Consider the following 21,409-nt stretch of genomic DNA (forward strand, 5'->3'; position numbering starts at 1 on the left):
TGGAGTACATGTAGAAATGACTCCTACAATAGGGAGTGTCTGTGACATTTGCCCTTTTTGTTTCTTACCTTCAATTCTTTTGCCCTAAAGAGAGAAGGCAATGGGGTGAGCTCGTTCAAAATGAGAAGACGTTTCGTCTTTTGCGAAGGGGCGATTTAAGCAATGACGAAGGCTTGGGAACTGAACTCAAGACCTGGTCTTTCCTTCTATCGTGCCTATCTATCTATGCGGCTCCGTCTACTCCGATTTCTTCTCGTCCCTTGTATTGGGCTACCCGAGGTATTTCTGACTGCCTAAAGGCATAATATAATAAAGTAAAGAAAGGCATAAATAGAGTCATTCCTCTTCTAGAGGATCCAATCCAGATCCAGTATATTTGAATCTCAATGTAGGGCGTAGATATTATCAATTTCAATAGGTTTCCCTAAGCTTTGTGAGAATGAAAAGTGAAATTAAGTTGGGGATTTTGGGCTTGATAGAGATTGAAGACTCATTAACTACCAATGAATCTATTTAGGACTTGGAGTGTATTTCAGAATTGTCTGAAATTTTGATTATTTTTGGTGTGATTATATCAAAAAATTTTAGGAGTGCAATTAAAAAGGGGTGTAGTTCGAAAAGGCCGGATTGCATCTAAAGGTCACCAGATCAATATCTTCTTGACTTGGCTTCAAATATTGGGCCATCGGACGATTCGAAGACACCTCTTAAATAAATCAATTGGGCCTAGGCCCAACTCTTAAACCCACAACAAAATGCCCATTTCTTGCCTCTCCAACGAAACACGAGCGAAGGGTTTGGGTTGGTTGGAATTAATGGAGTCTGCAAAATCGAAATCAGTGGAGAAACAGAGTAGGAAGCGAAAGAGGGCAAAACACCGCAGACATGATAAGCAATCCAGCGATACTACGACGAAGATTAGCGGCATCGAAACAATCCATCACAATGAACTCCAGTCTTCCACCACTTCAAAGGTCCCCAAGTCCTCCACTTTCCTAGACAAGGTATCTATTTCCTCCTCTGACTCGTATGTATATATAAGTATGTGAATATTTGCTTTTATGAATTTTTTGTATTGAGTGGCTGAGCCTTATATGCAGATGCGAGCGAGGTTGTCTGGAGGGCATTTCAGGATGATTAACGAGAAGTTATATACTTGCACGTAATCATTTTTTCCTGTCTCAAATTTCTCTTAATTTACTGTGTTTGATTGCTGAGAAAAGGAGGGGAATTGAAGAAAGAAGAGTGGATATCTTTTCTGGGTGCATGTTGTTATTTGAAACATCCTTAAGAGAAAAATAGATAATCGGAAGCCCCAACGTTGTTTTGGTCTCTCAACTTATGGGGTGTTCAAAGCAATGTTCTTCTAAATAAATGGTATGGAGTGGATTAACTTAAAAGCTAGTTGATTGCGCTCTTTCCTTGGAATACTACTTGAAGTAGTCTCATAGGGTTTTAGATTTTTGTATCTTTTGTCTTTTGCATGGTCATTGCCTTTGTTCTCTATGATGTAGAATAGTAACTGGTGCTGTGCTGAACGTTATATTCATCATTTTTATAATCCTAGATTGCAAAAGCTTATCATAGCTATATTGTACAACATTCTTACTTGAAGTTTTGAATCTCTCCCTGGAAGTGTGTGATCTTTTAAAATGTTCTTCTTTGTGATTTGGGGGTTGCACCCCTTTGATGCTTCATTTAATAAAAGTTTTCCATTCAAAAAAAAAAAAAAGTTTTGAATCAACAGTTTGTCAATTTCTGAAACTGACTGACTTGTTCTGATTTCCTTTTCTCAGTGGGGAAGAGGCGCTTAATTATTTCCAAGAGGACCCGTCATTATTTGATATGGTAGGATTTTCTATAATAGACAACTTTCACTGATTGAGCATCACTGTTGTATTTGTTCTCTCGAGCATTCCAACACTGATACTCATAGTGCAATATTTTTGCTTGTATAGTTATGTGACTCAACTATGATTATAACTTCAAATAAAATAAGTGAGTTATGTGAGAGTTGAACGATATCAATACCTGAATTTTGACATTTTAGTATGTAAGTTGCTCCTGCTTGTGGCGTTCAGTTGGCCAATACTTTTGTTTCGAGTCAATTGTGGCAAGTTGTACCAGTTGCTCATGAATTTCTAGAACTGAAAAATGTCCCCTTATCTAAATATTCTTTTATATGTGTAAAATATTGTATATAACACATGAATCAAGACCATTCCACCCACCAAGCCCCACACCCTTTCCACCCCATCAAATCAGAAGATTCCGATGCAAGATATTAGTTACTGTAAATCATAGCCAAACTAGTATCCAAGTACTAAAAATCACTATTGAATAGTTTACTTTGTTTGGTTGAATCCATTTTTGTTCTCTCGACAACCTAGTTGTTAGTCTTGTAATGGCAATCTCTGGTACCAAATCTCTCACCATCTTCTATTCGCTTGGATCATAGTGCTGTCAAATTCTTTCCCGTGTCCAAAGTTTATTGGATGTATTGGAAAGTCTTCTGGGATTGCTTGATATAACCAAAAAGTATATATTTAAATAAATAAAATTTGAGTATAGGGACATAAATTGAATAATTAGTGGAAGCAACAGCACATAAACAGCTTAACTTTGACGCTTGGAATAATTTGCTAGTCACAGTATATGGTTTTTATGATGTTTACACTCATGGGAACGATTTTAGATACCAAATTATAAAAATCTCATGAATTTTGGTGTACTATTATGGCATAAGATAAAGTGGGGTTCTCTTTGGTAGTTTATCAAAATTGTGATTTGTGTCAAATCTCAAATGTTAGTAATTCTGGATACAACTGATAACCATGTGGATGTATAGATTCTCAAATACCCTTGTTATTTAATCCAAAGTGTTGTTTTCTAATCTCTTTTTCTTCGCATGTTGCTCTTTCTTGAAATGGGTGCTCTAACTTTTCTGTCTTTTCAAGTATTATCGATATAAATTGCTGTATATCTCTTTGTTTCTTTGGCCCACTGAATTGAACAAGATGGTATGATTGTTTTGATAACTTCTTTATATATTTAGGCCATAAGTCGTAACTTTCTTTTTCACTTACCTTGCCAGTACCATGCAGGATATAAAGAGCAAATGGCACATTGGCCTGAGCAGCCAATTAATATAGTCATAAATTGGCTTCGAGATCATGGGCCTTCTCTAACTGTGGCGGATTTTGGCTGTGGTGAGCTTTTGCTGAACTCAGTTTTCATTCCTATGTTTTATGTTGCCACTAAAAGCATACTGAATTTTGCAATTTATTGTTAACTATTCACTAATTGACCTCTCCTAATGTCATCTTGTGCTATAATGTTCTAGGGGATGCACGCCTTGCTAAAAGTGTGAAGAATAAAGTTTTCTCTTTTGATCTCGTCTCCAACGATCCTTTAGTAATTGCATGTGATATGTCGAAGGTATGTGTTCTCCCCTATACTTCTTTGAAGGAAAGCGGTAGTTACTGAGTTGCTATTAGTTGTCTACTTGTCTTCCCTTCAAGCTTACTTACTGAATAACTGACAGTGAAAACATTGAATCAGGTTTTCTAGTGCTGATATGCTTTTGTTGATTACATAGATATCATAGATTCCTTCCACTTGGCATGTCTTGTGATGAGGATCATAGGAGTGAGAAAGTTAATTTGGAATCCTCATTTAAGTCAACTAATTATAGAAGTGTAGGTTAGTTTAGGCCGTAGGGATCCTTATTTAAGTCAACTTGTTTCCTAAATTACAATAGGGATGATGCCTCAAAGCACTCTTTGCTTTGATTTGTTTGGGCTATGATAGAACCATTCTGTGTGTTCCATACTAGATTTAATCGGCTCTTTGGGATCTTCTTGCTCCAATTGGCTTGGGCTAGTGTAGATTCATTATGTGTTTTCTACACTAGAGATTGTATTAGGGTTCAATTCTATGAATTTTATCAATCAAATCTATCTTTTATTTTGTTCGTTGATGCTTTCAATTGAATTGGTTTTTTTGTTGTGGTATTCTTAATCAGGTCCTCAACATCTTGGTATCAGATAAGTCAGTTAACCTATGTGGCTTACACATTAGTGACCAATGCTCATGTCATAGATAGACACCAGCTGTCAGACTTATCAAAACACAATACTCTACTGTTGACACCATTGAATTCATTGCATAGAAAAAATTTGGTCTTATTGTATCATTTTCTTGATGTTCAATTCAGTTTAGCAGCATACAGGAATTATCATATTGTTGAGGACATCTGGTTGTCATTTGTTATCTAAAGCAGTTGATAGTTTGCTTTCCTTTTTTGCTTGAACTGCTTCTTAATTTATAGTTTGTCAGTGTCCTTGATTTTAGTGTTTACTTTTTAAGTTCTGTAGATGGTAACTGAAAGCCTTAGAATAACATTTTTTCGTTTTAGAATTATCGTTTAAATGTCCTGAGCAATGTGTTCTGTTATCTACTTACTTATGCTTATTGGCAGACACCACTTGACTCTTCATCAGTGGATGTTGCTGTTTTCTGCCTTTCATTAATGGGGACTAATTATCAACGTTACCTTCAAGAGGCGTACAGAGTTCTTAAGCCATGGTTTGCACCCAAACTTTGTTAGAAATCTTTTTACAAGTGGTTTGCTAGTGATAACTAATATTAACTAGTGATGGTTTTTTACAGTGGCTGGCTTTTGATAGCCGAGGTGAAGAGTAGGTTTGATCCAAACACTGGAGGAGCAGACCCGCATAAGTTTTCCAAAGCTGTTTGCAATCTAGGATTCACTTCAATGTTAAAGGTTTATCTTGTCTATGTAATTTACTGGATGTAATGATCAATTGTCAATTTGTCTTTTCCTTTCCTTCTTTCTGGGATATGAATTGTTAAAGGAATGCTGACTGAGATTATTCTGCGCAGGACGATACAAATAAGATGTTCATCTTATTTTACTTCAAGAAAAAGGTCTGTACCTATTTCTTAGATTGGAAAGGATTCTTAGAATAACTTGACGATTCAATGCTTATTCACGAAATATTCATTCCTTCTGTGCTGGTTAATATTTCAACTATCATTCTTATTGTAGGAGAAATTAGAACCAAAGAGGAAGGAAATCGAATGGCCAGAGTTAAAACCTTGCTTGTATAAGCGTCGCTGAGATCAAGGGCAAAGTGCTCGTGCTAAGCCATCGTCTGGAGATGTTTTGAAGTACCATGTTGAGGAATGTAACATCAGCATCAAGAACACCAAACCTTAGTAAGGAAAATTGTTCAAGTTACTGCATTTTGTTTGTTGAAAGTTAATTTCATCACTTATATCTCTCCACCTTTTGAATTTCAAAGTTAAAAAATCTCTCTTGTTTCATGATTCTTAACAAAGTGATTATGGGATTTAGTCAAAGACACTTGGAATTTCTTTGTTTCAATTGCAATCTTGAATATGGAAGTGAATGGGGGGTATTGGTTGATTAGGTGCACCTTCTTTTACTTTTACTAGAGAAATAATTTACTTTCTGGTAAAGATCTGACCAAATCTGTGAGAAATAATATAAGGCACATGTTTTGAAGAGTCAGTTTCATCGACTGGACTATCATTTCAAATCTTCACTTCACATTTTTCCATCTGTGCTTATACTATAGCAGTTAATACTGACTTTTTTCTTCTATCAGACCCCACTACAGAGATTTTGTTCTGTCTTGTGTAGCTCACCGACATCAATTTACTTTTTAAATCAAATGAAAAATATTTATTAGGTAATTTAGTGATTTGGGTGTGAAAAGTTATTAACAAGTCAGTGTCACGCACTCTTTTTTGACTAGTATTGGTGGTCAAAAAGTGAATTTATACTTGGTTGATTTTTTGAAGCAAGAATTGTTGCAATCTTTACTCAATTTATGATGTTTTAAGATTCTCAAGTCAAGGGTAGTGGTTGCGAAGAGTATTAGCTATTTTTTAAACCCAAATGTAGGGGTGGAATTTTGCTTAGCTATTGACACTTTGAGTTGACCTTGTGAACCATTTAGTCTAATTGATAAATGGGGAGGGAGATTCGAACCTTAGCCTATATCAATCCTTCTCGCTCTAACTAGTGGTTCGAGTGTAATCATTTAGTGTAATTGGTTATTTAGGTATTCAGTTTTTCACATTAAAATCATCTCCTCTAACCTAAATGGACAAGTACAATGTCTTTTTCATGTGTAATGACTGAATATATATATGAACTAGTGGATAATGTGACTTAATTAAAAAGATTCATCCCTAACTAATCAAAAGACCCATGTAACGAATGGTTGGGTTTATTCCTATCCGCTCCCATATATTCTATCACACCAATGTACATGTCTATCAAGTATATTAATGGAGACATTAGCGCAAGTTTATTGTTTTTAAATATATATTTTAATCAACTAATTATTTTCTTGTTATATATGTGTGTGTATATATATATTTGTAATTATATATATATATATTAACGGATGGGACAGGGATTTTTTTTTTTTTCTAAAAGTTGTCCCCTCCCATATGCCCCCACTAAACAAAGTGTTCTTGTTTTTTCAATTCCTTCTTTTCTTTTTAATATTCTTTATTTTTTGGTATTGCTTATCCTGTTTATCTAATTATCTTACTTTTTAGCTTACTTTAATTCATACTATGGTAAATCCAATGTGATATTCTTATTAATTAAATTTATAATAATATATTATGTCAACCAATTAGTCAGTCTTCTCAATTTAATTAAAGGCAAATTGACAATTATAGTATTGAAAAATAATTTCAAGGAGCCCACATTACATGCTAAATCCCGATTATAGGATTCGACTAGTATCAAATCACCGCTAAATCACCTATTTTAAAAAATCACATCAATTATGAAAGAGAATGAATCTCGTAAAGAGATAAAACTAAGTGCAATAATGATGTTCCTGAAACTCATAAAACTAAAAAAATACATATACTCATAAATGACGCAAATCACATGGGATATTAGTAACATGTAGCCTTTAAATATAACCGTGAAAGTAATTCTCATTAAGATTCGAACTCGAGACCATGCACCTAACCCCATACGGTCTCAAATCTCGCACAAGTCTTTTTTTTTTTGGTAAGTAGCTCGCACAAGTCACTAAAACTGTAAGGCAACTATATGACGACACTATTAAATTATATTTCTTTATTTTTACCAATGACCTTATAGGGAATTACCCAAGTCCCAGTCCCCATTCCCTATAGAATACCCAAACCTCACCCCTGTTTGAATCCAATATCTCATGATCTTGGCGGGGTAGCTTGTCTCAGGGTTTGAATCATAAAGATGATGCTAGAAACGAAGCATCCACAAACAATGGGGATAGGGACTACAATTCCAATTGTTTGGAAATAGCTGCAATTCCTAATTAAAATCGTGTTAAATCAATATATTTTTCTTCCAAAATGGCATATTTATGATAAGAACATGTTGCATTAACGATTATTATAAAACCATAAGAAATAAGCACCATTAAAAATTTATGTATAACATCAAATAGTGTCATTACACGAAGATGAAATATGCTATCTAAATTCATCTACTCTATTTTTTTTATAATAAAATATGATAATTAACTCAAAATTTAGTATATTACGAATTTACAGCATTACAAGCGAGAATCCCAAACATCAATACAACATTTTAAATCATAATTTAACATGATTATGAACCCACCTGCAAGTCATTTTGAATTGCAGCACCCATCCCCAAACAATGACGATAGGACTCATATAATAAGAATAAATGATGACGTGGCACCACAATCTCTGAGTATCATTTGACCTTTAGTGAGAGTTATTAAGCTGTCGGTGTTTTGGCAAATGTCAGTCAGACTTTAATTATACGATTCGATTAATTAATCAACACAGAGTCAACGGTTTGATATTGCAAGCCCAATCCCCAACTTCTAAATCTCTTACAAATTTACAATAATATGACCGATTCTTTTTCATAATTTTGTGGAATCACATTTTATTTTTTTCACACCTCGAATCATTAATTGAAATTGTATGGATGGTGTGTATCATTACCCAAAATTCGAATCCTTCTTCCCATCTCGACAAAAAAAAGACTAAACATACTTCTAATAAATATAGATTAATTTGGTAAAAGTATTAACAGCAGTAATAAGAAAAAAAATATAGAAGATTATATGGGTGATTGGTGTAATAATAATCATTAATACATCTATTAATTTTTTTTACAGTGATTACTAAATCACTACCAGTAAATAGTAAATAGTACATACAAGAAATAATTCATGATCTCTCTCGACATGTCATCGACTTTTCCTCTCTCTCTGTAAGACTTGCAAATTTTTTATTACATTTTTTGTAAGACAAACCCACACACTGTTGTCTGACAGAGAGTCAAAATCCTGATTCCTCAAGAGGCTTTATCTACAGATCAAGAGAAACTGAGCCACCTCCATAGCCTACATACGCCTAAAAAACCTTTGAAGACTTATCTCTATGATCTCTTTTCGTTTTTACCATCAGCAACAATAATCCTATTATAGAAACCCTGTCCTGATATACTCTGCTTCTTCCGCTGCTCCTCTTGATTTCCATAACAAATTTTATTTTATTTTACTCTGTTTTCTGGCAGAGCTTGTCTTTTGTTGTTTTGCTTCTTGTAATTCTCATTTTTTTTAAAAAAATTATTCTTCAGCGGGTGTGTGTGGCTCTACAAGATGTGGGCTTTTATTCTCTGCCTCCCAAACAAAAGCAAATGTTGATTTCTTTTGGATCTGCAGGCATGACTTTGGGGTACAGAATGGGGCATGTGTATGTATAGCTTTTACCTTGCTTTGTATCATATTTTCTTGTTCTTTTTCTGGATCTCTCTAAGTGGAAGATGATGAGCAGAAAAGGTTTGATCTTGTTGGGGAAATAGATGCTGCTAGTTCCTTTGGTGGGTTGGATTGAAAAATGGATATGGGATCTGCAAATGGGTTTTACTCAAATGAGTTCAATTTGGATACAAAGTGGCTGATTGATCCTAAGCAACTTTTTGTTGGGCCAAAGATTGGAGAGGGTGCTCATGCTAAAGTTTATGAGGGAAAGTAAGTCAATTCGTCTGTTACTCCTTTATTTATATGTTGAATTTGTAGTTTTAAAGGTTCATTTACTCAATTTAAGGAAACTTTGAACTTTCTCTATAAAAGTTTTCTTCTTCGATGTGGACTTAACCCAATTTGGGCATTTTTTCTATTGGATTGGTTGATTGAATAGAACCACCTCAGTGCTATAATCTTTACCCTCTCTTAGTTTGGGGATTTGATTCTGAGTTAAAATCTTCAATAATGGATGTGTTTGCTTAGATCAATTGACAAAACTTGTCTTTCTTTGAGTTCCGTAGTAGTTATCTCATTGTTTGACTCACGTTATCTTTTGGTAATAATTTCAGATACAAGAATCAAAATGTTGCAATTAAAGTTGTTCACAGGGGAGAAACCCCAGAAGAGATTGCCAAGCGAGAAGGACGATTTGCAAGAGAGGTTGCAATGTTATCTAGGGTACAGCACAAAAATTTAGTGAAGGTCGGTGATGGCTTTATGAACATTTTGAATTGCTAAAACTTATATTTTTTTTCGCCTGACATGATACTGACCGTCGAGCTTTTTGGGTCGCTGATTGTTGTGTAAATACGTTGAAGTGCACATGATTCTAATTTCGATATTTTGTATTACCAGTTTATTGGTGCTTGCAAGGAACCTGTTATGGTTATCGTCACTGAGCTTCTACTAGGTGGGACACTGCGTAAATACTTGATCAACATGAGGCCCGGGCGCGTGGAGATGCATGTTGCAGTTGGCTTTGCTCTTGATATTGCTCGTGCAATGGAATGTTTGCATGCGCACGGGATCATTCACCGTGACCTAAAGCCTGGTATGATAAAAATTCTAATAAGTCAATAATTTTAACCATATCAAGTTTAGCTAGTAGCTAATGACAAAAGAGATTGTTGCTCAAGCTATGACTGCGGATATGGGTTTCAAGCGTTCGTAAACACAAAGCTTGTTCAAGACCTTGCGAAGATTAAAAGCTATGCTTGGAACATTTCTCCGCATCCTTGGAATGAAAAAATCTTCCCTGTTAAGCATCTAACTGGCATGCATTCACTTATATTTTTCTACATGCGTGTGTGGGCATTATTCTGATAACTAAACACATAAATATTTGTTAGCATTAGAATGCTTGTAAGAATCGAGCTATCTTGGATGTGGTGGAAGCATGGGTTTCTGGTTGTATTGCATTTGGGCTACTAAAGGATTGTTTACTATTTTAGATATCTTACCATCAACTGTTGCTGGGCCTTATATGTGGACTTCTTGGTCAGTCAAAAAAAAGTTAGAGCATAGGAATAGAAAACCATCCAGTTGAAATACCTTCTATATTCAATGGTGCTTTATCTCTAAATTTTTTTATGCCTTCTATATTTGATGGTGCTTTGTTGAAGATCCCTTTATTTAGATTGAGATACTGGTTTGTTGTGTCTGATTGAGAAAGGGTTCCAGACAGCTTTCAAATCTATTCCAAAGTCATTTTAGAATTGTTTGGTTAGCAATAGCATGCATGATTGTGAAGAAACCGACGTTTATTTGATTTTGAGGTGGATTGTAGTGGACTTCCACTTTAGACTGAGATATCTTATTGCATTTTACCTAATTCATCTGTTCTTGTATCTGTGTCAAAGAGATCTCATAGATTGCAAGGATTTTGCACAATTCTGATGACTTTGTTTTCTTTCATTTCCACAGAGAACTTGATCTTGACTGCAGACCACAAAACAGTGAAACTTGCAGACTTTGGTTTGGCCAGAGAGGAGTCATTAACAGAGATGATGACGGCTGAAACTGGGACATATCGTTGGATGGCACCAGAGGTGGAGATTGCTGGATAAAGAATTTTATATTTTTGTTGGGCTAGGATTTTATTTGGAACACTGATAATTTTATTTTTTTTCTTAATAGCTTTACAGCACTGTAACATTGAGGCATGGGGAGAAAAAACATTACAATCACAAGGTTGATGCCTACAGTTTTGCAATTGTGTTGTGGGAGCTCATCCATAATAAGTTACCTTTTGAAGGCATGTCAAATCTGCAGGCAGCATACGCAGCTGCTTTTAAGGTAAATATACAGTCTCTCATAATATGTTTTCAACATATAGGATTTCTCGAACAACTGCTGGTCTTCGCTAAAAGTATGAATTTGAAGGGCAACTGTAATGTCATCTAGCTTCTTGCTACTCCCTTTCAAGATTATATAAAAAACTGAAGGTGTTGAAACATGCTCTTCATACTTTTGTGAGGAGAACATAGGCAATGCCACATACATGTTCGTACTAGAGTAATAGAGTATTAATATTGGGAACTGACATGTTTTTAGTGCTGCTATTCTTGTATTAATGGTATATCAAAAGTGATGAATAAGGACTATGGGATGGCTTCAAGAATACAATGTTATCTGGTTTTATTTCAGTAGACCTAATCCTAGCTTTTAGAAGAGAAAATATTCTTGAGTGCATCTTACATTCTTACTCTTCTGGGTCATTTGACACATTATCTGTGTCACGTCTCAGACGCCTTTCCTTTTACCCATAGCTTCTTATTCTGAATTTAAACATGTTGTTTCAGAATGTGAGACCCAGTGCGGAGAACCTCCCGGAGGATTTGGCTATGATTGTCACATCATGTTGGCAAGAGGATCCAAATGCCCGACCCAACTTCAGCCAAATTATACAGATGCTTCTGCACCATCTCACCACCATCTCACCACCAACACATCCTGTTATTCCAGCTCGAGTATTCTCCTCCGAGAACTCTGTATTGCCGCCAGAGTCCCCTGGCACAAGTTCTTTGATGCCAGTAAGAGGCGATTCAGCGGAAACCACAAACACCGAGATGGAAGACAGGCCCAGAGGTCTCTTATTCTGCTTTAAACAATGTTACTATTGAGTCTCTGGTGGTATTCCAAATTTCTGGTAGAGAATCCCAATAAAAATGTGGTTGACAAAATACATCTTAATAGGAGAAAAATATATATCAGGCATAGGAAGGAAGCAACTTAGTATCAAATCGCGCAATTAACTTTTATCACTGCTTACGTTAATATTTAATGAAGATGGCTAATTGAAAATGTTCATATATGGAGTTTGGGTTGCGATAATGTGAAATTGTAGCAGAAGAAGGTCTCCATCCAAAGGCTTTATCTTTGTTCATGAAGTTTGGTTTGATTTGCATCAAGACAAGTGCTGCTGAGAAAGGAACACATGATCTACTCTCTAGCGTATCTAAATAATGGCTCTTCTAATAGTATTTCTTCTTAGTTTTGTAATTGAAGTGCACAATAAATCTGCTGGTGGAGGCCATCTGAGAGGCCTCTCTCAGTCCTAGGCAGGTGTATGCATAATGATTTTGGATATTGATTTGGCGGTGGTCTTCAGATCTATTCTAGCATTCAAGCATGGTGGTCTCCACCATGAAGTTGTTTTATGTTAGAGGTGGTACGCTTCATTGTTGACTCTGTCCGGTAAAGTACGAAGGGCTGCTGCATCTGTTAATTCAACTCTTAACAGCATCCCAGATCTGTGAGGGGTGGTTTTTGAGTTGTAAAATGCGGCTGAGTAGGAATACTTTTGACAGGAGAATTCAAGTTTAATTTTTCACATACTTTTTGTGTCACCACCCTAAATATTTATTTGGAGGAATAGAATAATCTAAGTATATACATTTACATGGACTAACAAAAGGTAGCTCGATTGATAATTGGTTGGGTTAGATATATGTGTTCAATGTTCAATTTCAATTGCAAGGAATAAAATATGGTATTATTCTAAACACAAATGATAAAATGGAATCAACAGCAGTTTCTAAATTAAAGTAACCTGTTCTTCTCAAAAAAAAAACAAATTAAAGTAACCTGGGAAATGTAAAAAACTAGGCCCATTTCACGTATACAATCCAAAAGTAAAACTAGGCCCATTTCAAGTACAGAAAGTTAGAAACTGGGATTATGGGACATTCGCTTTATACCCAACAGATTATAAAATCTTAGGCCCACGAGCCATTGGGCCTTTCCAAAAAATATCACTATCGCCGTTGCCGGGGATCGAACCCGGGTCACCCGCGTGACAGGCGGGAATACTCACCACTATACTACAACGACTTTGATGACTGTTGCGTCTTTCTGTCTCTACTTAGTCAAATATATACACCATGGGCTCAGTCATCATTTCATTACAGTTATGACGACTGAGTCAATCTACTAAAAGATCCTTTGTAATGATAACGATGATTCCCTCCCAATCACTTCTAACACCGCGTAAGCAACAGAACTATTTCCTTTTTTCCACATCTACTAATAATTTCAAAAGGGAAGAAGAAATAGAACTAATGTAGGGGCAAAAAGGGTTTTTCACTTCATTTTTTTTTGCCAAATTCAGCTTGGAGAGCAAGAAAATGAACCTCGTTGTCCCTACCAATAAACGGCTAATTGTCCTATTACACTCATTTCCAGTTACGAACGCCATCTTTTCCTCGACAAAGCCCCAGCCTCGTGTCCGAACCTACAAGGTTCAGTCAATGCTGGGCCCCATCAACAGCCTCTCTCTTGAAGTTCTTGATTCATCCGAACCCCAGTTTCAGGTTCGGTGTTCGAGACAAACCTGCGGTTTCCCGCTCACACGGAGACTTTGACACTCCACTCAAGTTACTTAACCCAGTGGAGAAAGGAGCTTCTATATAATCCACCTTCCTCTTCGTTTTTTTCTCTGGATTTTTGCGTGTCTTTCTTCAAAGACATGGCACGGTAAGCCTAAAATTTAAGATTGATCAAGTGATCAAGGAAACGTACAATAGACTCTTCGTCCTGCTTGAGGGTTAATTTTTTTTATATTTTATTATTTATATATGTTTTTTTTTAAAATTTCCACGAATACGATTGAACTTCTTATATGATGTAATTTTCTGGGTTTGTTTCGGATGTTCTATTTCTTTGTTAGAATTTCGTTTTTCGTTTTTTCAATTTTTTTTTGCATTTTTGGAAATAAATAATTTTTTCGCCTCCTATGGAATTTAGGGTGATTCTGTGGAACCCATTTCAAAATTTTAGTTTTTCGGAGTTACCCAGTTAAGGAATCCTTGACACAAAGGGTGTACAGCTCATTCCGGCTTTGGGTTTGTAGTTGATGAGGCATTTTTGTATATGTAAGGGTTTATTTGATGAGTCAGTAAGGGTGTGGGCTTCTTTTGGGCTCTTGTGTGAAGATATTTCCTTTTTATATGTGTGAGATTGAGACAATGTGGGGTTTTTTGGATGAGAACCCTGTTGTTTCTCCATGAATGGATTACATTGAGTGGATTGGACTAAAACTAATTTTATCATTGGTTTGTGCGATCACAAGAACTAAGTGCAAAGGGGGGATTGGCATAATGACTGAAAATTGCTTTTGGTTAACCAGCATTGTGGTTGGAATTGGTGTGGTCTTTATATTAGGGCGAATGAGGCTGATGGGGAATAAACATCTCAAATCTTAGTGCAACAGATAATGGATTTTCTCTATGAGAAGAAGGGTGGAGATCTATTTTCTTCTCTTGAAACTGAATGTGATTTTCTTAATGGTTTAATATCCATATTTAGTTTTATTTATATCAATCATTCAATCTTATTGAAGCATGGAGTTTCAGTTCACATTGTACTATGATTCCTCTTTTTTGGTTGATGGGGCTTTCTACGGCCTCTCCCTGTTAGAGAGCAAGGTTCAGTTGTTGTTTGCTTGCAGTATAAAAATATCCTAATAATCTAGTATGGTTGGGCTTTTCCATGTCGGGAGGCTTTTAGAATTGACTGGTCATTTTTGAAGCCATTGTTTGAATAAGAACATCTGCTACATTTCCTTTTGTCCACTGTTTTGTTCCCCCTCCCCTGAATGGCTGGATCAATTTCTATTGACCAGACTAATGCTCCTCAATATTGGCTCTCAAGAGTCAAGATGACTTAACAATCACATACATCTCTCAAATTTTTATCATGTTGGGAGTTCTTTTTATTGAAATTAGTTTGTCATTGCTCTCGCCAGCAAGCATTTTTTTTTTCTCATCTCTGTCAAGTGATATGCTGGTTGCATAGACCATTACTAATTCATGACAGTTCCTTCATCCGTTCTTTGAATGCCATCATTGTTAAATTTGAAGATACATTATTGGTGCTTAACCTGGTTCTTTCCTTATGTATAAGAGTCCTAAGCTTGTACTACACAATTTTTGCAGGACTTGGCTTATTGATGACAGAACAATTGCAAAGAAAGTTAAAAATACTGCTCCGCTCTCAGCTCATGAAATCCATGCCTGTGGAGCAACTCGTGAATGTCCAAATTGCCATTATCGTATAGATAACAGTGATGTAAGCACTACTAAGCAGCACTTGTAATGTTTGTATGGACATCTCTCTTTCTTTTACATTTTAAAAGTGATTTTTATTATTACTTTGGTACTTGTATTAGTCTTTGAAGGACACTGGAATGTTCTCATCAAGGCAGAGATCAAAATCACTGCAAATTTGTTTATGTTTATGTCTTTTCTACATATGTAGCTAACCACAAAAAAGTCCCAATACATTCAGCACAGCTGTTGGAACTGAATTCTGCAATTTTGTCATTATATTTTGGCGTGGCTTTGGTTATTTGATATGAACGTTCCTTTGTGTGCTGATATGTTCCATGCTTTTAAGTGATTTTGTTGTGGGCTTCTCTGCAGGTTTCTTACGAATGGCCAGGACTGCCTGCTGGTGTAAAGTTTAATCCTTCTGATATGGAGCTCTTGGAACATTTAGCAGCAAAATGTGGCGTGGGAAACACAAAACCACACAAGCTTATTGATGAGTTTATCCCGACACTTGAGGGGGATGAAGGAATTTGTTACACTCATCCAAAAAAACTTCCCGGTGAGCAACTGTAAAGCCATTCAGTTTCATTATGTTTTCCATGACCCCATACTGTTAACCGAGATCAACATTTTCTAGGGGTTTGACTGCTGTTTTTTCAGAAGCCACTCAATAAGATGACTATCTAAATAAAGTGGAATGGGTGGGGTATTTTCAGTCTCTTTGGGGTTGCTTAGTTAATCCATCCCCTTATCTGTCTCAAGAACCAAAGAAAAACTTCGATTTTGCATAAAGGTTTCTACGTGAATTTATGATGTTTATGCCTTCAGTTAAGAACCGTAGGTATGATTCAATGTTTGTTCTGGTGAGTTGGACATCAGGATCTTTTTTTTTATTGTATTAGAACTCATCTATCTTTCGTCAACTCCTAAACATCCTGAGATCTAGAAAATTAATAGATTGATTCGAATAAACTTCCTTAATTTACAGTTCAAATAAATATTTTGCTGCTCATTATGCCCAAATTTGCTTCAGGTGCAAAGAAAGATGGAAGCAGTGTTTATTTCTTTCACAGAACATTTAATGCTTATGCTACTGGTCAACGGAAGCGCCGTAGAGTCCATATTGAATGTAATTCGAACAAAGGGCATGTTCGATGGCACAAGACTGGAAAAACCAAGCCAGTCATGGAAAATGGAATCCTAAATGGCTGGAAAAAGATCATGGTTCTCTATAAAGGTGCAAAGATGTCCAAGCCAGATAAGTCCAACTGGGTGGTCCATCAGTACCATTTGGGTCCTGAAGAAGATGAAAGAGGCGGTGAATATGTGGTTTCTAAAATCTTCCATCAACAACCAAAGCAAAGTGACAAGAACGATGGCGGCCCAGTTATTGAAGTTCATGATAGTTTGGCACTTCAAACAAGTCCAAGGACTCCCAACCCAAATCCTCCCAATCCACCACGACCTGGGATTCATGATAATGTCAATGATGATAACACACCCCTATGCGCAGTCCAGGTATGTGTCATTTAAGTAGATTCCAATTGATTTCTTTTTAGATTCATGTACCCAACCTTATCATGTTTGGTAGAAAGTCGTAGAAATGTAATTACTACGTCATCCGTGCCAAGAAGTAGCTATTTGTAGCATATGCTAGTGAATAAGTGATTGATCTCTCCATTATAGAATGTGACCTATCATATGCTTGAATAATGTATTATATTATTTCTTTACCACTTCCCACCTTGGAGAAGTGGTAAAGTTGCTTCACTGAAGCTAGCGTCTGGCAAACTAGGAAACCTGTCCACTATCTTCAGATAAGGCTGTGTACATCTGTCTTTTCCAGATCCCCTCCACCACTGTGGGAACCTTGCACACTTGGTTTTGTTAGCCTTTTGCTTTTATCGCCGCCAATATGTATGGTAGATATTTTGAAGTAAATGATTACTTCAAATTAGGTGGTTGTGCTGGACTTAATTTAGCACCAATATCTTCTTAGATAAAGACTGTCCGGGTTCAATAACATTGTAGAATCTTGGTAATTTCTTTATCATCAAAATGGTTGGCATTCCAATGAATGGAACTACTCAAATCACTCTGTGCATGTGTAATCCACAAATTAGTGGTTACTTAGCAGATTCAATCCGCTATCTGGGTGATTGGAAACTGCATCAGAAATCTACCATTCTTTAGTTGTATTGGTGCTTATACCATAGACAAACTTAAAAGAAATGTTGGTCTTGTTAGTGATAATTTAAAAGACAAAATGAGGACATTACATTGGATGTGGAAAAAGAAGTGGCTTTTGGAATTTGTTTATAATGATGCTTTGCCATATTTGATCCTTAATGAAGTTTCTTTCTATGAGTTAGGAAGGAGATTCTACGATAGGAGCATCTCATGTCCCTCCACCTTCAGTTGGGCTTGAGGATGACATCGGGTACCCAACATGCTTGGCAGGCGAATCTCAGGCTGTAGAAACTGATGATTTGAATTACATAGACAATTCTTGGCGATGCAAGGAAATTTTATACTCTACTTCTCATTTAAATAATCTAGGGCTGAATCATGCCTCACACTCAGGCTTCAGTCGTAATACTAATGTGGAGACAGGAAATAACAATACATCAGCTGGATTTTTTGATCTTGAGAATCTTGAGCTAGATACTCCACCAGATTTCCAGCTTGATGTAAGCTTCATTTCTTACCAGATTTCCCGTTTTGTAAGCCTAGTAATGTAAGTCTGCGCGATCTAAATTTCTTCTTTTATGTTCTGCAGGACCTGAATTTTGATTCCCAGGACAGTGCTTTTGGTTGGCTCGACCGTTTATAAGGAGATATGAGATGAAGCAAAAGCTGCTTCCGAAGGATGAAAATAAAACCTCCCTGTTTTGTGCAGTCTAACTCCTAGCAGAAGCTGCCACATTTTCCGTTATTTCTCCTCGTCGGTGAAATTCAGCTGGTTGCTCCTAGGATCGACGGGAGTCTTTTGTCTTTTTGAAGACTGCATACTGTGTTTGAAGGCTTATGGGACCTATTGGGTTTGTTACACACTACCAGCCAATTATGCAAAAGTAGCACCAGATTGTGTGATGAGGGAGAATTGTCAGATGGTTTTTATGGTCCAAGCTACATATTAATCTTTGCAATGCACCATATAGGTGTCCAAATTGGTGATTGATGTAGGGTGTGATGCTGCTGGTTGCACTTATGTGACTTTAATCCACAGTTGTCTTTGTTGGTTCCACGATTGGTTCAAGCCTCTCATTTTGACATAACTACTTTCTGGAATCAGTAAATAAATCTGTGGCAATATATGTATTGTGTATGTGATTCTGAACGTTGTTGCTTGTATTAATAAGCAAGTGTATGAAACTACATGATAGCTAGTTTTCTCTCTTTCTGTTGATTGATCTGTTGATTGATGTGGTTGTGTCAACAAAATGCATTGGAGAATGTGTTTAAAAACAGGTTAGATATATAACCCATATTTGACCCATATTGACATGGATTGGGGGTCGAGTTTTGTGGCTTGGGTCAGGCATGGTTTTAAATGGGTTTTGCACACCCTTGATCCCTTCCATTTATCTTCTCAATCACTTCCTTCCAATGATGCAGTTATGGTTGAATACCGCATGAGCCTCCAGATCATTATTTTGCTTGGCTTCTATTTGTGTCTCTTATAAAAATAAAAAAAATAAAAAAAAAATCCAAATACACTCGAGTATCATTCTAAGATATCAAACGCATATTTTAATAATTTTTAAAAAATTTAAGTGAGCTGTCAACCCAACTGTAATTAGATAGACTCTCTACTGAGTTGGCTAATTCTTTAACACGTACTACACATCATATGTCACATTAATCTTTTGTCTTTTGAAAATTCAAATTATACTCTCTTTTTATATATATATATATACACTATTTGTGATGAGTATACATAGATGGTGAATAGGCAGTGAAAGAGATTTGACTTTGCAAAAAGTGAACAAAATATTTGGTAATGAATTTAATTAAAAGAATCTTAGTACATGACATTAATACTTAATACTAATGGCACAAGTGTTAGAAATCAATTTTCCCCCGTCCTTAATTTATTTTGTTCTCTTTTTTTTTTTCCGTGTATCTATGAGAATTCTCACATGCGTACCAATTTTACGTACTTATTTTTCAATCATACATGCGACGAGTCCCACATCAAATGTGACCACATTTTTGTTATGGTTTATTATAGCCACTGGATTTCGAATGCGTAAAATTAGTGTTTATGTGAGAATTTATCTATATATTTATTTATTTATTTACTATTCACATTTAAGAATAAGAATATCTTTTAAAAGAAGAATAAGAAAATATAATGTAGAGAGATGATCACCATATCATACATGCCCATGTGTCTTGCCAAACATTCCTTCTCATCACATAAAGATACCAAATTAATTTTTTTTTTTCCTCTCTTTTCATTTGATTCCTAGGTCTACATATTCCATAGTGATGAGCCAAAATATCATATTAAGTTATTAACACGTGTCTCAAGACAGCAATAAACCAAGATTTGATTTTCTAAAAAATGCTGGTAGAGAATAAATAGCAGGTCATGGGTGAAGGAAGTTAGTGTTGTTGCCTACGTAATATAATGTATAATGAATTTACTTACAAACAGATGAAATCTAATACAGAGAAGAATAAGGAATTCTGGTAAGAATAGAATGTCTCAATCGTATTACTTTGTGTTTATAACCAGTGGGCTTTTAATAGTTATGTACAAACAATCAGTTCCTAAACTTAAGGAACAAGACTTACTATTCTAGAAAGGAGATAATTACATGTATGGAAATAGATAATTACAATTACTCTAGAATATATCATACAACCTATAACCAGTGGTGGCCCTGGGGTGGGGTGACACGGGCGGTTGCCCCGGGCCCCCAAATCTCAAAGCCTCAAATTTTTTAAAAAATATTAATTTTATATTAGTCAAACACAAAAAATCAATTAAAAACTAACAATTCTCCACATATTTCAACTAAAAAACCAATAAAAGAAAATTTTTTGATTTTAAAATAAATAAAAAAGAAAACACGGGTCCCTTTTCTAGAGCTCGCCCTGGACCCTTGTAAACTCAAGTACGCCACTGTTTATAACATACACTAATCACGTTTGCCAACACAAATTATTGTATTTGTATCATATACAACACATCAATGAGGGTAAGTTCCTTTTCCGAAATCATTTTCAATATCACCTTTCCAATTCCTTCGACTTTAGAAGTTGCAAAATTTCTCATATATAATTTTTCACCATCTATACCCATAGAAGTATAAGATTAAAACATCCATTTATTGGCACAAACATGGCGAGTAACTCCTATATCCACACCCACCATTCTTTTCAAATTGCCGACCAAGTTTGCTTGTGAAATCACAACAATAAGGTTGATGTCATCAAAAAGTTCCTCCACTTCGACTATGTTGAATTGTGGCTTGTTCTTATCGATTTGTTTGCCTTCACGCGAACAATAATCTTGGGCATGATGTCCTACTTTGCCACACACATAGCATTTGCCTTTAAATCTCTTGAAGTTGCCACTTTTAGAGCCTTAACCATTGTACTTCGTTTTCTTCTTTTGTCAGAATTGTTTGGTTACTCCATGAAGCAACGTTTCAATGATTGCAGCAACTTGAAATGATTCACTATGAATCATTTCTTCTGTCATGAATTTCATGCATAGTTACTTGAAGATCTTGTACTTGATTGATCACCTTCTTCGTATCAACCATCTTATAATTTAAAATTTTATCAACTACAAATTTCTTTGAGCTGGCATCTTATGTTTTATATTTCTTGTCTAAGCTCATAATGCCTTAGCCGTTTGAATTGGACTATAAACATTATACAAAATGTTGTCCAATCCGTTGAGGATGTAATTCGTACATAAGAAATATGAATATTTACAAGTATTTATAGTAACCATAGTTGGCATACTAGTTTCAGCCTCATCAAGTTTTG

General features: G+C 35.7%; 3 protein-coding genes and 1 non-coding gene across 4 annotated transcripts; 3 read left to right on the forward strand and 1 right to left on the reverse strand.

The window, feature by feature from the left end:
- The first annotated feature begins 785 nt into the window (after positions 1-785).
- On the forward strand, positions 786-5,450 carry LOC120008928 (ribosomal RNA-processing protein 8-like). The gene is made up of 9 exons (XM_038859311.1): positions 786-1,004; positions 1,101-1,162; positions 1,797-1,848; positions 3,095-3,209; positions 3,344-3,438; positions 4,481-4,587; positions 4,672-4,786; positions 4,906-4,950; positions 5,072-5,450. The coding sequence occupies exons 1-9, from the start codon at positions 816-818 to the stop codon at positions 5,141-5,143; spliced, it is 852 nt and encodes a 283-aa protein (XP_038715239.1). The 5' UTR covers positions 786-815; the 3' UTR covers positions 5,144-5,450.
- Positions 5,451-8,390: 2,940 nt separating this feature from the next.
- Positions 8,391-12,688, forward strand: LOC120009694 (serine/threonine-protein kinase STY13). Its single transcript, XM_038860378.1, has 6 exons — positions 8,391-9,077; positions 9,422-9,554; positions 9,708-9,903; positions 10,776-10,900; positions 10,989-11,147; positions 11,654-12,688. The coding sequence occupies exons 1-6, from the start codon at positions 8,944-8,946 to the stop codon at positions 11,972-11,974; spliced, it is 1,068 nt and encodes a 355-aa protein (XP_038716306.1). The 5' UTR covers positions 8,391-8,943; the 3' UTR covers positions 11,975-12,688.
- A 424-nt stretch (positions 12,689-13,112) lies between these two features.
- On the reverse strand, positions 13,113-13,184 carry TRNAD-GUC. The gene has a single exon. It is a non-coding gene; the product is annotated as a tRNA-Asp (tRNA).
- A 412-nt stretch (positions 13,185-13,596) lies between these two features.
- LOC120009513 (SUPPRESSOR OF GAMMA RESPONSE 1-like) lies at positions 13,597-18,809 on the forward strand. Its single transcript, XM_038860132.1, has 6 exons — positions 13,597-13,826; positions 15,287-15,419; positions 15,773-15,959; positions 16,434-16,918; positions 17,773-18,090; positions 18,180-18,809. The coding sequence occupies exons 1-6, from the start codon at positions 13,819-13,821 to the stop codon at positions 18,231-18,233; spliced, it is 1,185 nt and encodes a 394-aa protein (XP_038716060.1). The 5' UTR covers positions 13,597-13,818; the 3' UTR covers positions 18,234-18,809.
- The last annotated feature ends 2,600 nt before the right edge of the window (positions 18,810-21,409 follow it).

This window comes from Tripterygium wilfordii, chromosome 11, assembly GCF_013401445.1.
Source record: "Tripterygium wilfordii isolate XIE 37 chromosome 11, ASM1340144v1, whole genome shotgun sequence".
In the NCBI taxonomy this organism is placed as follows: domain Eukaryota; kingdom Viridiplantae; phylum Streptophyta; class Magnoliopsida; order Celastrales; family Celastraceae; genus Tripterygium; species Tripterygium wilfordii.